Source organism: Neofelis nebulosa, chromosome 7 (assembly GCF_028018385.1).
Source record: "Neofelis nebulosa isolate mNeoNeb1 chromosome 7, mNeoNeb1.pri, whole genome shotgun sequence".
In the NCBI taxonomy this organism is placed as follows: Eukaryota; Metazoa; Chordata; class Mammalia; order Carnivora; family Felidae; genus Neofelis; species Neofelis nebulosa.
In genome coordinates this window covers 6,456,953-6,473,681 of record NC_080788.1, presented here as the reverse complement: position 1 = coordinate 6,473,681, position 16,729 = coordinate 6,456,953, and the positions used below count along the sequence as shown (strand labels likewise).

The 16,729-nt window shown below is 43.2% G+C and overlaps 1 protein-coding gene and 1 long non-coding RNA gene across 4 annotated transcripts in view; one reads left to right on the top strand and one right to left on the bottom strand.

Moving 5' to 3' along the window:
• Positions 1–834: 834 nt before the first annotated feature.
• PEX11A (peroxisomal biogenesis factor 11 alpha) overlaps positions 835–16,729 on the bottom strand; it is a 74,896-nt gene continuing 59,001 nt past the window's right edge. Inside the window, exons 2-3 of one of the 3 annotated variants that reach the window (XM_058736586.1) lie at positions 6,713–6,828; positions 2,489–4,756 (exon numbers count right to left, since the gene is read on the bottom strand). In XM_058736586.1, the coding sequence (XP_058592569.1) occupies positions 4,185–4,756; positions 6,713–6,828 (688 nt within the window). In that variant the 3' untranslated portion in view covers positions 2,489–4,184. Of the gene's footprint in view, positions 964–2,488; positions 4,757–6,712; positions 6,829–16,729 lie in introns of those variants that run through there. The other 2 variants (XM_058736587.1, XM_058736585.1) reach the window with 2 other exon arrangements.
• On the top strand, positions 13,659–16,265 carry LOC131516032 (uncharacterized). Its single transcript, XR_009263817.1, has 2 exons — positions 13,659–14,494; positions 15,210–16,265. It is a non-coding gene; the product is annotated as an uncharacterized LOC131516032 (long non-coding RNA).

The following is a 16,729-nucleotide window of genomic DNA, read 5'->3' as shown; positions in this document are numbered from 1 at the left end:
CTGCAGAGCTGATGGAAATCCAGGCCGAGACGTTATTATTCCAGAGCCACGAAAAATCCATTCTGTAACACATTTCTGGCCCCCGGTTCTCAAAACAAACAACAACAAAAAAACCACCTGTCTTCCAGAAAGAAGGTGTTGGAATATGTCATTAAACCCATGAATTCTAAAGTTCTATAGTCTTTGGTTCCTTTTTCAGAGTGTGCTGTGGGACTGTTTTCCACCCATTTCCCTCATCCCTTATTATTTACTGTCAAGAGTGAATTTTGAACAGTAAGATTTAAACCTACGCAGGAACAGCGCTCACCCAAATGTACTACTCTCTCTCTGATACATTACTCTCAAGAAGAGGGCCAGAGCTGGGGGTTGACTCTTTGACAATCTAGCCTTTGAGGAAGCAGTTTCAACCTCTGTAAATTCCTAGATTTCAAGGAAGTTTATTGAACTCCACCCGGTCTAAGATGCCACCAGAATATGCCGTGGGAGAGCTAACTGGATTTTGCCGAGTCTGAAACAGTGTTGGCCAGGATCCTCTGACTTATTGAAGCATGCAAACAACCAAGAACTATCACCTCTCATCCCTTCCTTAGTACAAACCAGCCGGGGGCCCAAGTTCTAGCTCCTGGCTTCAAAGATGACAGAGTATGGAGGAAGCCAGTTTTCAGATTATCTAAGGGCCTCTTAAAATGGATATTGGTGGCGGTGGGGGGATTCCTGGCTGGCTCAGTTAGTAGAGCATGCAACTCTTGATCTCAGGGTCCTGATTTCAACCCCCCTGTTGGGCTTAGAGCTTACTTAAAAATAATAATAAGATGAATAATGGGGGTACAAACTTATTTTCCTTATTGTTCGTCGCATTATCTCTGTTGAGGACTCTCGGCTAAGCTGTATGCTGTGGGCAACCAGAGAAGGGCAGGAGGTGAGGAGAAATGGAGCTTTCTCCATTGGTCATCAACTCTGTATCTGTGATATAATAAAGCAGGGAATGAGAGGTCAGGAAAGGGAGGAAAGAGTCACGCAGGGAGCCTCCAAAAGGAGTAAGAAATATGTGGTATGTTCAGTACTTATTGACTGGCACTTCTATATTTAATTTTTTTACATCATGTTTTAAAACTTATTTTTGAGACAGAGAGCGAGAGAACACAGGGAAGGGGCAGAGAGGGAGGCAGAGGATCCAAAGCGAGTTCCGCGCTGACAGCAGACAGCCCAAAGTGGGGCTCGAACTCACGAACTGTGAGATCATGACCCGAGCTGAAGTCGAACGCTTAACCAAGAGGGCCACCCAGGAACCCTTATTTTTTATTTTTTAATGTTTATTTATTTGAGGGGGGGGAGGGGCAGAGAGAGAGGATGGGAGAGACTCCCAAGCAGGCTTTGAGCTATCAGCAGTTATCAGTGCAGAGCCTGAGGCAGGGCTCAATCTCTTGACCATGAGATCATGACCTGAGCTGAGATCAAGAGTCACTTAACCGACTGAGCCACCCAGGTGCCCCTGGACTGGGGCCTTTTAAAATAGAAGACAGTGATGGAGGAAAGGAAGCATTTAAAAATGGAAGCATTTAAAAACCTCGCCTCAAGGTTCAGGGCAATTCATCCATGAGGCTGTGTCTGGAGAGCAAACTGGGCCAAAGGGCAGTTCCAGGGCTTTGGAGCGGTGGCTCTGGGCCAGAGAGTACAGGGCTCTGTGCCTGCAAGCTCTGCTGACAAAGCTGGTCCTTTGGCCGCCTCGGCCGGGAGTGCGGAATGTGGGTGAGAGGGGAGAAGTGGTGAAAGGGCCTAGGACGGTCCCCCAGGAGCAGTCCATCTCCCAGCCACAGCTTGAAGACGCAGGTTTATTTCCTTTCCTCCTCCCCCCCACCTGCCCCCTCACCCCCCGACATGAACACAGGGGCCTTGGTCCTCTTGTGCACAAGTGGATCCCCAAACTAAGCATGGTATTCAGACATTCGTTGTTGAGCTAATTCTCAGGGAACAATGTTCAGTTGTTCTGTGCGTCTATTAGGAATGTCTTTGGTCTTCAGAATCCCTCATGAATGTGGAGGCTTGGAGGTGGGGATGGTTAGTTAGAAGCAAGAAAAACGCAGAGAGGGAGGTTCTGGGGTACCATTCAGGTTTTCACACATTCTAGAAGAGATGGCATTTCCCAAACTCCCCATCGCTCACGCTAAAGTGCAGAGGACAAAAGCAGCAAGCAGGGCGCCACTGTGACAGGCGACCGCAGATTCGAGCCCCACTCCTCCAGGCAGAAGCCAGACCACCACCTGGCAGAGCTGGTCCAGAAGACCCTCTCCCGGAGGAGATCATCCTAGTGGTCTTTCAACCCAGACGTTCCAACCTAAGTCGTTCTTCACCCTCCTCCTCAGCCTGGACCTTCCAGGCGGGAGCTCCTTGTACCAGAGCCCTCTCTACCGTATCCACTCTGATCGTCTCTGGATTGGCTTTCTTCTCGCTCTTCCTCATTCCCAGAACACATTCACAGAGTCAGGAGTCTGTTTTGTCTAGCAATTTATTAGACATAAGTAATCTATGACAGCAAAGGATCTGGACAGAGTAGAATTGGTTACTTAAACTTTTTACCTGCCCTGACCTAGCAGCTTTCATTTCTCCTAAAATTCCCCGAGTGTCTTCTCAAATCCCGTTATCTTGATCAATCACTTTAAAAATAAGAGAGCCAAGGACCTGAGTCTAGTTTTTAAGAATCTCATTCACATTCCTGGGAAATTTAGTGCACGTTTCTTTTCTCATTTCCGTTCAGGTAAGTGAAACGGCTCTACTGGCAGGACTGACACCGGCCTCCTGCCTGATGGCATCCTATTTTGCTATCTCACTGCCCTCAAATCGGAGGATCTGCAATCACAGCTCAACACCCAAGACGGGAAGTAGGACACGAATAAATGGCCTTGTCACTGGTCCCTTATTGCTCTTTCCCACCCCCCAACCTCCCCACACATAGGAGGTCTGATTTATCATAGAAAATTATGGCATTCCCACATTCAGAGTATTCCCAAAAAGTTCTTAACTGCATACATTTTGATGACAACGTAGAAGTGCCCAAATGATTATATGGCTTTAAATACGACAATCCAGCTGATAAATCTAGCTATAGTTTTAATTTTTATGTGAACCAATGACTAACAAAGTTCGAAAAAAGCCTTTTCGCACAGGATTCTGGAGAGTCTCACACTTCCACTCACCCAGGAAGGCAATGAAATATAATGGAAAGAACCCTGGACTGGGAGTCTGAAAGCTGAAGCGCTGGCCTCACTTTTTTAGCCTCAGTTTCCTCATCTGTCACAGGCTACTACCTCCAGGCGCCCACCGTGACCTTCCATATTAAACAAAGAATTTTTTTTTTTTTTAATTTTAGAGAGAGAGTGTGAGTGGGAGAGAAGGACAGAGGGAGAGGGAGAAAATCTCAAGCAGGCTTCATCCTCAGCATGGAGCCTGGTGCAAGGCTCGATCCCACAACCCTGGGATCATGACCTGAGCTGAAATCAAGAGTCAGATGCTCAACTGAGACACCCAGGCACCTCTCGTGCACATTATTTTTTACCTCAGTCCTTTTCTATGTGCTTCTGATTTTTGCTTACTCACCCACGACCTGAAGTCACAGTTTATACCACGAAGGTGGCTGATGCGTTTCCGAGTCTCCTTGTGGACAGGGGAAGGACAGGAGTGCAGTGATGCAAGGCCGTCAGCCCAGCCCCCTGCACCCCGGCATGGGGATCTATGCAGAGGCGGGGGGCGGGGCTGGTAACCGATCAGAGGAACAAGAGGCTCCTACTAGATCTGAGAGACAGCTGAGCAGCAGATCTACGGAAGTGAGGTTCTCGGCCCCAAAGTCACGGTGCATTAGCGTTCAGTACTTTGGGCCTTTTCTAATTTTTATATATTCGGTAGACGGTAAGCTCCCGCTATGAGCACGAGAGAGGCTCAATAGATGTTAGATGAAAGGGAAATACTCGGAAATTCAGAAGTCACTCCAGCACTCTAAAAAACCCGTGTAAATCTTCATGCAGTCCCCTTCTCCACTCTTGGCCCCGCCCTTGCTCACATCACTGGTCACTAAACGCTCACAAGAACCCGTCTTTAAGCACGGTCTGACGCGGTCTGCGCCTCACGCAGATGTCCATCCTGAGACGGCGTCTTTTAAAGCACGTGCCAGTCTCGAGCCCGAAACCGCTTCACTGCGTCTTCAGCTTCATGTGAGGATACGCCACAATGACGATGCCTGCCAGAGACGACACAAGGCCTCCGAGTCCAATGATGCCAGGATTGGACTTACAGATCCCCAACTGGTCCAAGGGGTTCAAGATATCGCAGAAGTTCTTCACCGTGTCCAGGAGCAAGGGAGGATGCTTCCTCAGAGACCGGAACAAGAGGAGGAGAAAGGACTGGAGCCACTCTGTCTCCTCGTCGGCCACGCTGTACCCCGGAGGGTCCCGAGGTGGTGACTTCTCCCTCTCTGCCCCGTCTCGTGCCGCCTGTTCCATCTGCAGGGAGATTTCGTACAGATCCCTGGCCAGGCTCAGCAGGAGGGAACAGCAGTAATGGCGGGCAGCCCACGTTCGCCATTTCTCTTTGTTAACGTGCGAGGCGAGCCCTACGCTCCTCGCCCAGAGGATGGTATCGCAGACGAAATAAACCACGCGGTTCAAGTTGGCTAACGTGAGGCAGAGGCGGGGCACCAGGGCCGTGGCGTGAAGGCTCTGCTGAGTCGCCTGTATGGCATGGACCACGTGGCCCAGCCTGAACCCTGCAAGAGGAACCCGCAACAGTTAACAAATAACTTAATCGGTAGGTACCACGAAGGCAGAATCCCTGCCTCAGGGTGAGGGGCCGGCACTGGTGTCTTGACAGGTGGCTGCCACGTGAGGCTCAGTCTTTGTTCAGGAATACGGAAGGACTTTACAGTACACGAAGGACACGGAAAATGATTCTGGCAGGCATGGAAGACGGTGACTTTAAATTTATCACCTCCGTTCCAGTGGATACCTTAACAGTGGCTTACGATATACTTTAGGCAAGGTCAATCACGAGCGTGGATTGTGACGTCTGAACATTACCACCTGTACGTCTTTAGGAGAAAAGTACTACGATCACAGGAAGTCTAGCTGTACGATTACTGCGACTATCATTATTATTTTCACATACGAAGCTTTAATTCACTGTGGGCATTTCTCTGACCCAGATGCCAGTATTCATTTGGAGAGTCTGATGCCTCAGATTTTACTTACTTTCCAGACAAAAGATTTGCTTTTTTATAAAACGCCGTTATCATCTTGCCATCTCTGTGGTTCAAACCCCCTTCAGCTCCCTACTGTCAAGAAGACAAAGTAGAGACGGCAGGATGCAGTGGCTACGCAAAGTGTTCCTGGTCGAATGGAATCAACCACTGTGAGGCAGATCCTTATCTGAGCATGTAATTCGATGAATCTGGGATGTATCAATCGACAAGTATTTACCGAGCACCTGCTCAGAATGAGTTCTGATCCTAAACGTTATGGACCATCCAAAAGAAGTACCTGTACCTTCATTAAAGGACTCTATCTTAGACCGAGCAAACGTTCACAAGTAGCTACCCTCAAGAGACTTACCTCAGAAGAATGCGTGGGATTACTGTGTCAACAATAACACAAAACAGAATATGTGATGAGTAATCCTGGGTTCCAGTTCTGGCTCTTGCACTAGCTAGCTGAATGACCTTGGGTAAGTCTTTCCTGCACCTCGGAGACTAGTGAGCTCTGACACACTAAAGAATCTGAGAACTTCTAATCCTACCCTTCAAAGCCATCCAGAAAAGCTCACCCTACCTTCCAACATCCCTCTGCTGGATAACTGAAGTCTTTTCTCTGTCAGACTCGTTTCTCATTGACCTTCCAACACAACAGTTTGCTCATGAACAGTTTTGAGCCTTCACGGAGGAAGTCACCCTTCAAGAAGGCTCTCCTTCCCACTCTCTCTGGCCACACCTCGAGTTCCACCTCCTCCCAAACCTTTCTTTTCCTCTATCCTAGCCAATGTATTTGGCACTAAATCTTACACCATTATTTACACCGTGTAATCTTAGTTCTTTCAGAAAGCTCAGAACTATACCTAAAGCAGGTGCTCCAAAATAACTGATCAACATCTGATTTCTACATTCCATTCTAACACCTCTGTCTACCTACTGTAGCAATATCTGATTCTCATCAAACCACTAAGATTCAGCCATGCGATTGTTATTAGAAGGATGGGTTTCCCAGTACGCTTTATTATTAAAGCAAATCAGATGAGTACAAAACACGGACTTCACTTTTGCCTGGAACGTGAAACCACTCCACGAACAGTCCGAGATCCACCTTAACCGTTTCCTCTAGTAATTCCTCCAGAGAAGAAGGGAAAAGGCAAGGAAAAGGCAAGCTATTCTGTTCTAGAGAACACAAAGGCCTTCCAAGAGCCGGAAGCTCATGTCAGGGATTGCCAAAACATTGTGTAATTCTAAGAACTACAGTTGAGCTAATACACTGCATGTCTGCAGGGTGTCTGTGAATGGTCTGCAGCAAAACTTCAATCTTCTTGGCCTGTCATCTCATGAGGGCAGCCTTACTGGTCAACCTCATCAAAAAACTCGATTCATTAGTAATGAATGATCTACAGAGTATTTTGTAAATGACAAGGTCTGACGATTCGAAACCAGGAGCCACTGTCCCTCAAGAGACAGGGTACTTACATTTACGGCCAGTGCTCACACTGGACTCCAGTTTCTTGAGCTTCATTACCACGTTCTCTTTGCCAGCTTTAGGCTCTAACAAATATCTAAGCAACATGCATGTGTACTGAGTGGCTCTGAAATGGAAAACAAAAAATGAGAATGATTGATAAACCAAATAAAATTTGATTCATGAAGCAAAGAAAGGAGAAATGTGTGTTGCTAAAAGCAAAGTTTCCAAGACAATTTCTCACATAAGCAGTTCTTACAAGAGCATAATTCTGCAACAGTGACCCCACAGGGCCAAAGGGTAGATAGAGCATGTGATGCAAATGTGACACAAAGGTGATGAAAGGGAACTCTGCAGTTACGGTGAGCTGCCCCCCAAAACGCCTTTCGCTGGCACAGAGAAATGGATAGAGCCAAAGTGGTGAACTGCCCAAAAATCTCCCCCAGGTCAAGTCTGCAAAGATTCACATTCTTTATTTTCTCCTGTATACTGACTTTTCAGATTCCTAAAATGAACTTTTTATCATGTAGTTAACCAAATACTTATCTAATAGGACACACACTCAAACCAGAACCAAATGAAAAGTTGTTTGCACGCTGCTTAATTAAAAAAAAATTTTTTTTAATGTTCACTTATTTTTGAGAGAGAGAGACAGAGTGCAACTGGGGAGGGACAGAGAGAGAGGTAGATACAGAATCAGAAGCAGGCTCCAGGCTCTGAGCTGTCAGCACAGAGCCCGACAGGGGGTTCAAACTCACGAACCATGAGATCAGTACCTGTGCTGAAGTCAGACGCTCAACAGCCTGAGCCACCCAGATGCCCCACATTGCTTAATTTTTTAGAAAAGGATCAAATACACACCAATACCTGAATAAGCCTAGATACATTTTTATGTTTGTCTTTCAAAACTAGTGTTTTATATATAGACTATTTAATACTAAATATTCAATAAAGTGATTATTGTTATGACTACAAATAATAATGCCTTACTAACACACGAGAAATTTTATATCACATAATCAAACATCTAAATGCATTTGGCAGTCTATTAACAAAGTAGGTGCCTGTTTCCTACAGTTCTGTAACTGCATTTGAATCCCTTTAGGCTACAAATATTATTCTCAATAAAAATGTGGCACATTTTCCAAAACGGTAAACTTGTTATTGAGGATGAAGTAAAAAGAATATCTTTCTGTCTCTCCTTTTTAAAGTAGCTTCCAGGGTGCCTGGGTGGCTCAGTCAGTTAAGTGTCTGACTTCAGCTCAGGTCATGATCTCACAGGTCGTGGGTTCGAGCCCTGCATTGGGCTCTGTGCTGACAGCTCAGAGCCTGGAGCCTGCTTCAGATTCTGTGTCTCCCTCTCCCTCTGCCCCTTCCCCACTCGTGCTCTGTCTCAAAAATAAATAGACATTAAAAAAATTTTTTTAAAGTAGCTTCCTGGCTAGAGGGCTCAAGCCAGTCACGGCAATGGGTCCCCCTTTCTCAGACCTGGTCGAAAAACAGGAATGCATCCAAAACCAAGGTAGTATTTTGTGAATGCCAGTTTGTTCACAGGAGCCATGGATCACCAAGGGCATCGGGAAATGAATACTAGAGATCTCAGATCTTACAGAAAAGTACATCCGAACAATTATTTTATTAACCAACCTCACTGATAAACCTTGCAGGGCACATTCCAAGTGCACTGAAATTGAAGAATTCTATTTTAATGAAGCTCACATACAATGCGATCATTAAAAAAGCCTATCAAATGAATTACAACAGTAGTATGGGCTGGCCGTTAAAATGGTGGGCATTGGAATCAACTGTGTGGATTTAAATCTCAGCTCTGCCACTTAGGACCTATTAACCTTCTGCTTCGGTCTCCCTGTCTGTGAAAGGGGAATAATTCAGAGTATCTACCTCTTAGAGTAGTAATGAGGGTTAAATGAATGTACAGCTGTGATGCACTGAGAACAGTACCTGGCATAAAGTCAGCTTCCGAAATTCCCAGTATTGGGGCTAGTCTTATTGGACTGTCTGTATTAGTACCTGTACACCCAGAAGAGAAGGGAATGCTGTCGAAACCTCAACCGTAACTATTCTTTTTTTTTTTTTTTTTTTTTTTTATTGAGTAAGAAACAACCAAATTTCTAAAAGAAACATCATGACTTAATTAGGATTAAAGCACTATCTCTGCTTAGGATTTTCCGTAGCATGGCATGTATCTTAGAGGTGCTCTCCAGACTGTGCTCTGTTCCACAGTTCACAAAACTATTTCACACTCAGTGTCTTGCAGGGGCCAAGGGCAGGCTGCCCCAAAATGTGCCACTTTGCTATAATGATTATTTTAAACAATTCACTTAAGAAACAACGGTACAAGGACACTCAGCCCCTCCTTTGTCCCCCAGAAAGTAGGAAACACATCTCCCATGTGAAAAATACCCTCCCTCCCTGTACTAAGTAAAAGACCTCCTCACTCAAAAAGAAGGCTTTTATATAAATGCTTTACATAGACTTTACAAAGGCATGAATTATTTCCTATTTTAGCTAAAAATCTCTTAAGGAAAAAAAAAAATCAACCTGTATTCCTTCTCTGTCCCTCAGAGTTAAGACTCTTATCATGTCTTCAAAATGTAAACACGGCCTAAGATAGCCTGAGACCGAAGAAAAAAGCAGGGGCAACTTTTTAAAATATAAGCTGCTTTGGGGGCAACCTGGGTGGTTCATAGGTTGAGTGTCTGACTTCGGCTCAGGTCATGAACTCATGGTTCATGAGTTTGAGCCCTGCATCTGGTGAGTTCGAACCTCACATCTGGTTCTCCACTGACAGCTCAGAACCTGGAGCCTACTTCAGATTCTGTGTCTTCCTCTCTCTGTCTGCCCCTCCCCTTCTTGTGTGTTCTCTCTCTCAAAAATAAACATTAATAAAATAATAATAAATAAAATATAAACTGCTTCTCAAAAATAAACATTAATAAAATAATAATAAATAAAATATAAACTGCTTCTCAAAAATAAACATTAATAAAATAATATTAAATAAAATATAAACTGCTTCCATAAAAAAATAAAAATAAAATAAATTCTAAATAAAATTAAATTTAACTAAAAATTTAAATTTAAAAGCTTAAATAAAACTTAAACATTTAAATAAAATAAAATCTGCTAAAAAGAATATTATGCTCAGGCTCTAGCAACTCTAGTAAGAGACCAGTATGTCCCAAAGAGCCCACCATAGGAGGGGCACCTGGGTGGCTCAGTTGGTTAAGCATCTGAGTCTTGATTTCGGCCCATGACCAGCCATGATCTCGTGGTACATAAGTTCGAGCCCCACGTCAGGGTCTGTGCTGGCAGTGCAGAGCCTGGTTGGGATTCTCTCTGTCTCCCTCTCTCTCTACCCCTCCCCTGCTTGCTCACTCTCTAAGATAAACTTAAATTTAAAAAAAATCTTTAAAAAAGCCCACTTTAGAAAAAACTTGGATACCTTCTCTATGCCTCTATGATACAAATTTTCTATCCCCATCCGCTTTAGGACCTAAGGCCCATTCTTTAACATACAAACTTTAGGGGTGCTGGGTAGCTCAGTCAAACATCTTAACTCTTGATTTCAGCTCAGGTCATGATCTCACAGCTCATGAGATCTCACAGTCAAGTGCTGGTCAAGTGCTGTATCAGCTACTGCACTGTCAACGCAGAGCCTGCCTGGGATTCTCTCTCTTCTACCCCTCCCCCCTTAGCACACGCTCTCTCTCAAAATAAATAAACTTTAAAAAATAAATAAAATACAGGGGCGCCTGGGTGGCTCAGTCGGTTAATCGTCCGACTTTGGCTCTGGTCATGATCTCGCAGTTTGTGAGTTTGAGCCCCGTGTCAGGCTCTGTCCTGGCACCTCGGAGCCTGGAGCCTGCTTCAGATTCTGTGTCTCCCTCTTTCTCTGCCCCTCCCCTGCCTGCACTCTCTCTCTCTCTTTCTCAAAAATAAACAAACATTAAAAAAATGTGTTAGGGGCACCTGGGTGGCTCAGTTGGTTAAGCGTCCAACTTCGGTTCAGGTCATGATCTCACAGTCCGTGAGTTCGAGCCCTGCGTCGAGCCCCGCGTCGGGCTCTGTGCTGACAGCTCAGAGCCCGGAGCCTGCTTCGGATTCTGTGTCTCCCTCTCTCTCTGCCCCTCCCCTCCTCACACTCTGTCTCTCTCTGTCTCAAAAATAAATAAAAACATTAAAAAAATTAAAAATAAATAAAAATTTTTAAAAATGTTTTAAATAATAAAAGAAACAACTTTCAAGGAAAGTAAAATGTATGTTTTTGGTAAGAAAAAGTATGAAGAACGGAAATACATTTTTGGGGGGCAAAAAATTTTTTTATCCTAAAGTGAGGCTAATCATCTAAAGAGGGAAAACTTACGACAAAAATCTGGATATTAAAAAAAAAAAAAAAAAAAGGGGCGCCTGGGTGGCGCAGTCGGTTAAGCGTCCGACTTCAGCCAGGTCACGATCTCGCGGTCTGTGAGTTCGAGCCCCGCGTCAGGCTCTGGGCTGATGGCTCGGAGCCTGGAGCCTGTTTCTGATTCTGTGTCTCCCTCTCTCTCTGCCCCTCCCCGTTCATGCTCTGTCTCTCTCTGTCCCAAAAATAAATAAAAAATGTTGAAAAAAAAAAAAAATTTAAAAAAAAAAAAAAAAAAAAAAAAAAAAAAAGGTTGTAGAAAGTTTAGGGAAAAGGAACCTTTGAAAACGAATTTTATATGTGGTCAGTACTGGCTAAGATTAAAATAAACTTATCTAACAATGAGTTTTAAGGGGCACCTGGGTGGTTCAGTTGGTTGAGTGTCCTCTGATCAGGTCATGATCTCGTTGTTTGTGAGTTCGAGCCCCAAATCGGGTTCACTGCTGTCAGTCTGTCAGCCCAGAGCCTGCTTCAGATCCTCTGTCCCCTGTCTCTCTACCCCTCTCCCACTTGCGCTCTCTCTCCAAATAAATACATATTTAAAAAAAAAATGAGTTTTAATATCAAAAGTATACTGGTGAAAAATTAGAATTTTTCTCTTTCAAAAGGTAGAAGTTTTCAGAAACAAGTGTTGAGGATGTGGAGAAAAAGGAAGTCTTCTGCACTGTTGGTGGGAATGCAATGCAAAGTGGTACAGGCACGCACTGTGGAAAATAGTATGGAGGTTCCTTAAAAAATTAAAAATAGAATTACTATATGATGCAGTAATTCCACTACTGAGTATTTACCTAAAGAATACAAACACACTAATTTGAAAAGATATATGTACTTTTATGTTTACTGCATTATTTACAATAGCTAAATTATGGAAGCAACCCAGTGCCCATCAATAGGTTAAAGGAGACACACACACACACACACACACACACACACACACACACACACACACTGGACTATCACTCAGCCATAAAAAAAAAAGAAATCTTGCCATTTGCAACAACCTGGGGGGAATCTAGACAGTATGATGTTAAGTGAAATAAGTCAGAGCCAAATACCATACGATTTCACTCATATGTGGAATTTAAGAAACAAAAGAGAGAGAGAGAGAGAGAGAAAAGACAAACCAAAACACAGACTCTTAACTACGGAAAACAAACAGATGGTAACCAGAGGGGAGGTGGGTGGAGGGATGGGTAAAATAGATGAAGGGGATTAAGCGCACACTTATCTTGATGAGCACTCAGTAATATATGGAACCACTGAATCACTATATTGTACACCTGAAACTAACATAACACTCTATTAACTATACTGGAATTGACATGAAATGAAATAAAATGAAAGGAAGAAGTTTTCTTAGGTTATTGGTTTGCTTTTTATAAGAAATTGTAAAGAGTTTTTTACCTTTCATGTAATCTGCCTAGAAAAACAAAGATTCAATGCTTTGTCTTTATCCGATCTTTGATTATTCAAAAAAACTGAGTCTTCTTAATACTAAAAAAGCTAAGTTTTGCTTACAACTATGTAACCCTTTGTATTTGTCTTTAAAATTTTTTATTGCCTGGGTGGCTCAGTCAGTTAAGCGACTGACTCTTGATTTCGGCTCAGGCCATGATCTCATGGTTCGTGAGATCGAGCCCTGTGTCGGGCACTTCAAGGACAGTGAGGCCTGTGTGGACTGCAGGGAGCCTGCTTGGGATTCTCTCTCTCCCTGTCTCTCTGCCCTTCCCCTGCTTGTGCTCTCTCTCAAAAATAAATAAATAAACATTAAAAAAAAAAATTTTTATTGTCACTTTAGCTAAATTGATATTGTTTCATCATGATCTGTGATCTTATTTAATCAAATGTTTTGATATTTTTTGACAAACTTCCCAACATCAAATTCTAAAATCAAGTCTACAACTTAACTGAAATGTTCCAGAGGGTCCATGGAACATTTCAAAATATTTGGTCTCCTTTTATAAAAAAGGAGCTATTACATTAATTAGGTTTATTTGTTGTGTTAAATTACATGAGAAGCATTGTCAAGTAAGTGATACTAAACCCTCTTAAATTACATTTGTATAGATATATATTACTAAGATATGTGTTCTAGAAATTATATGAAACTCCTAGAAATCTGATATGTACTGGTATAGAACTATCTTGAAGTGTTAGATGTCACAGAAATAAGTTTCCTTGTCAGTTGCACTGTAATGAACTTAAAGGGGTTCATGACAGGTCCCCCCAAAATGTACCCCTTTGAAAAAAAAAAAATGTACCCCTTTGGCATGTGGATTATTTTGAGCTGAAGGCACTTGAGACCCTGTGGGCTCAAGGGAAACTTCTGCCCCTTCCTTAACTACGTAGAATCCAAATTGAGGTTCTTTCCCAGAATAAGGGTGATTAGCAAAGATACATTTTATCTGAATGACCCTTATCTGAATGACCCATCTGTACCGTAGGGCAAATGTCAAATTACCAAACATCTGTTCTTACCACACTGTAAAAGTACATTCCTTTCCTCTGAAGCCCCAGACCCCTATCCCTTCTCCTTAGTTCAGAATGACATATATACCTCATCTTGCCTGCCTTTGGAATTTCCATGTCTACGTGGATCCCCATTATCAAATTTGATTTTTTTCCTGTTAATCTGTCTCATGTCAATTTGATTCTAGAAGGACCTTTGAGTGGACAGGAATTCTTGCTCCCTGACAAACTCTAAGCAGATCTGTAACCATGGCCATTTTTAATTCTTTTAGCATTTACAGACAGTTAATACTTTACTTGGATGCTTCTCCAAAAGCTTCCTGCAAATGCGTTTCATCTTGAGAGATTCATAAAAAGGAATTTTGACAAATGCAGGGTTCTGATAATTTTAAGATCATAAAACTGAACTGGGTAAGAATGTCTGGAACTAAAGGAAAAACTGAATTTAAGCAGATCAAGAATAACATAAACGAACTGAGGAGGATAATTATAAGTTTAATGACATTTTTGTTTGAAACACTGACTTTTAATGTTTTGTTTTTCCAGATTTAAGAAAAGTTTTTCTCTTAAGCTATGATTCACAACAATTTATCTTTTTCTCCCTGTCTGATCCCTCTAGAATTCAAAAACTCTCATTGAATTCTTATGTTTTTTTGACAACATATTTATTTGGGTAAGTTCAATGAGAGTTTGTTCTCCTTGCACAGGACATGGTTAGAAACACTGGTTATATTACCAAGGCTTTGACTGGAATGTCACATTTGGGAGACAGGCATAAATTCAGATATGGCTAGAGAGTTTTAAGGCACTAATGGTGATCATATGGAGCCAGTAAAGCCTTTTGGAAGAAGAGCCTAATACCCTGCTTGCAGGGCTCCCAGCAGGAGCCTCTCACCAGGTGAGTAAAGGAGGTCACTTCCTGGCGGGTGCAAGAACCTCAGGGTATTTGGGGGACCTCAAGAAGAGAGCAATGAACTTTAACCTATAGGTATTACAGGTGAAGTCTGATGGCAAGTATTTGGCTTGGCTTCTGGCCTCAAGAGGCTGTTTAAAGTTCAACAGCAGATTTAAGTGTTTTTCTTCTTAATGTTTATTTTTAAGAGGGGGCGGGGGGGGGGGGGGGGAGAAGGGAGATACAGAATCCGAAGCAGGCGCCAGGCTCCAAGCTGTCAGAACACAGCCCAGGGTGTGGCTCAAACTCATGAACCGTGGGATCATGACCTGAGCCCAAGTTGGATGCTCAACTGACTGAGCCACCCAGCTGGCCCTGGATTTAAAAGAGCCTGTATGATTAATCACTATTTTTGCTGTACTTATGTAAATCATCAGGCCAAGTTTATCCAAACTAGATTCATTTGGCAAAGAAATTAGTCTTAATTTGGCTATCTCTAGTAAAATGAAGGTGATTATGGGGAAAAAAAAAACAATGTCTCAGTAACACACCTCTGTGGATATTAGATTCAAATACAATTCATTATAAACTGGACTAGATCCTGATTTCCTTTTAGTTTCTTCCAATGCTTGGCTACAATTCTCCAAACTATTATTTTTGATATTTTCTATCTGTTTGACTTGAAATCATTTGATAACTAAGACCACGCTTTTCCCCGAAGCCCTGCAAACTGAGTATGAACAACTTGATGAGCACTTCCGAAAAAGCTCATACATAAACGATCTTCGTGCCTGGTGCTCTATGGGCCACTCGAAATGATCACCAGAGACACTCAAGTTACAAACCAAGAAACTCCACCAGATTGCCACTGCCTGCCCTCACTTTACGTAAAGATGCTTTCGCGTGACAACTAGAAACCCTCTGGACTGGCTACATTCAGGACTCAGAAACTGGTTTTATAACTTGATCCAATCACTGGTCATTATTTTTCTTTTAATTTCCAGAGAAAGGCCTTATTTATTACCTGGATAATTGAACCACAGGCCTAACTGTGAGAACACACTTGTATCGCCGCCTCCCGAAGTGAGTTTAACTAAAATGACCTATCCTCAGAACTAAGACACTGGTTCAAGCAGACGGGACAATTTATCAGCTCAACTTTTAAAGCAAGAAAACGTCCAGGGAAGTTTCAGAAAAGGGAACCGTAGAGGCCAAGGGTAGGCCACCCCAAAATGTGCCACTTTGGCATACAAATTAAATAAAAATTACTTAAGAAACAGCGGTTCAGAGACTCCTCTGTCACCCAGAAGGCCGGAAACACATCTTCCATGTGCAAAATAGCCTCCCTGTACTAAGGAAGTAAAAGGACATCCTTGTCGCCAGAGATAGGGACTTCAAAACAGAGAAAGCTTCAGAAACGAACCTGGTTACTTTTTTTCTAACCCTACCAACTCAGCCTAAATTCTGTTTAGGATTCCCTCCTAACTGAAGTTTCCAAACACCTGCTTTCTTTATCCTGTCAATTCCTCATAAATGTATTGTCTCTGTGTCTCAAAAGAAGAAAAAAATCCCTGCCTTGGTCATTTCTTCAGGTCTCAATACCAGCCACTGTGCACACATCCTTGATTTTTTTGTTTTTTGATTTTTCCTCCTGTGAACCTGTTTTGTGTAAATTTAATTCTTTGGCTGGCTGAAAGACCTTGAAGGTAGAGGAAGAATTGTTCCTTCCCTACAATCTCAATGAGGTAGGCAGGACGATGATAAAAGATAAATACAATTTCTGTGTCTCCATAAGCGTTTCATGGGGTATTTGAAACCACAGCCAAGGGGTTGGCTTCCCTGGCCACAAATGCCAACCCAAAGTTCATCTTATAAAATTCCTGGTGGGGGGTGGCGGTGGGGGATGGGGAGATGGGGGAGTGCTGAGTGGCTCAGTCGGTTAACCTCCAACTTGGGACTTGGGCTCAGGTCATGATCTCAGTTTGTGGGTTCGAGCCCTGAGTTGGGGCTTTGCGTTGGCAGCCTGGAGCCTTGCAGCCTTTTTCAGATTCTGTGTTTCTCTCTCTCCCTCTCTGCCCCTCCTCTGCTTGTGCTCTCTTTATCTCAAAAATCAACATTAAAAAAAAAAAAAAAAATCCTGGCGGGGACACCTGGCTGGCTCAGGTGTAGCGGTGGAGCGTGGGGCTCTTGATCCTGGGGGGTGTGAGTTCGAACCCCATGGTGGGTGTAGTGATTACTTGA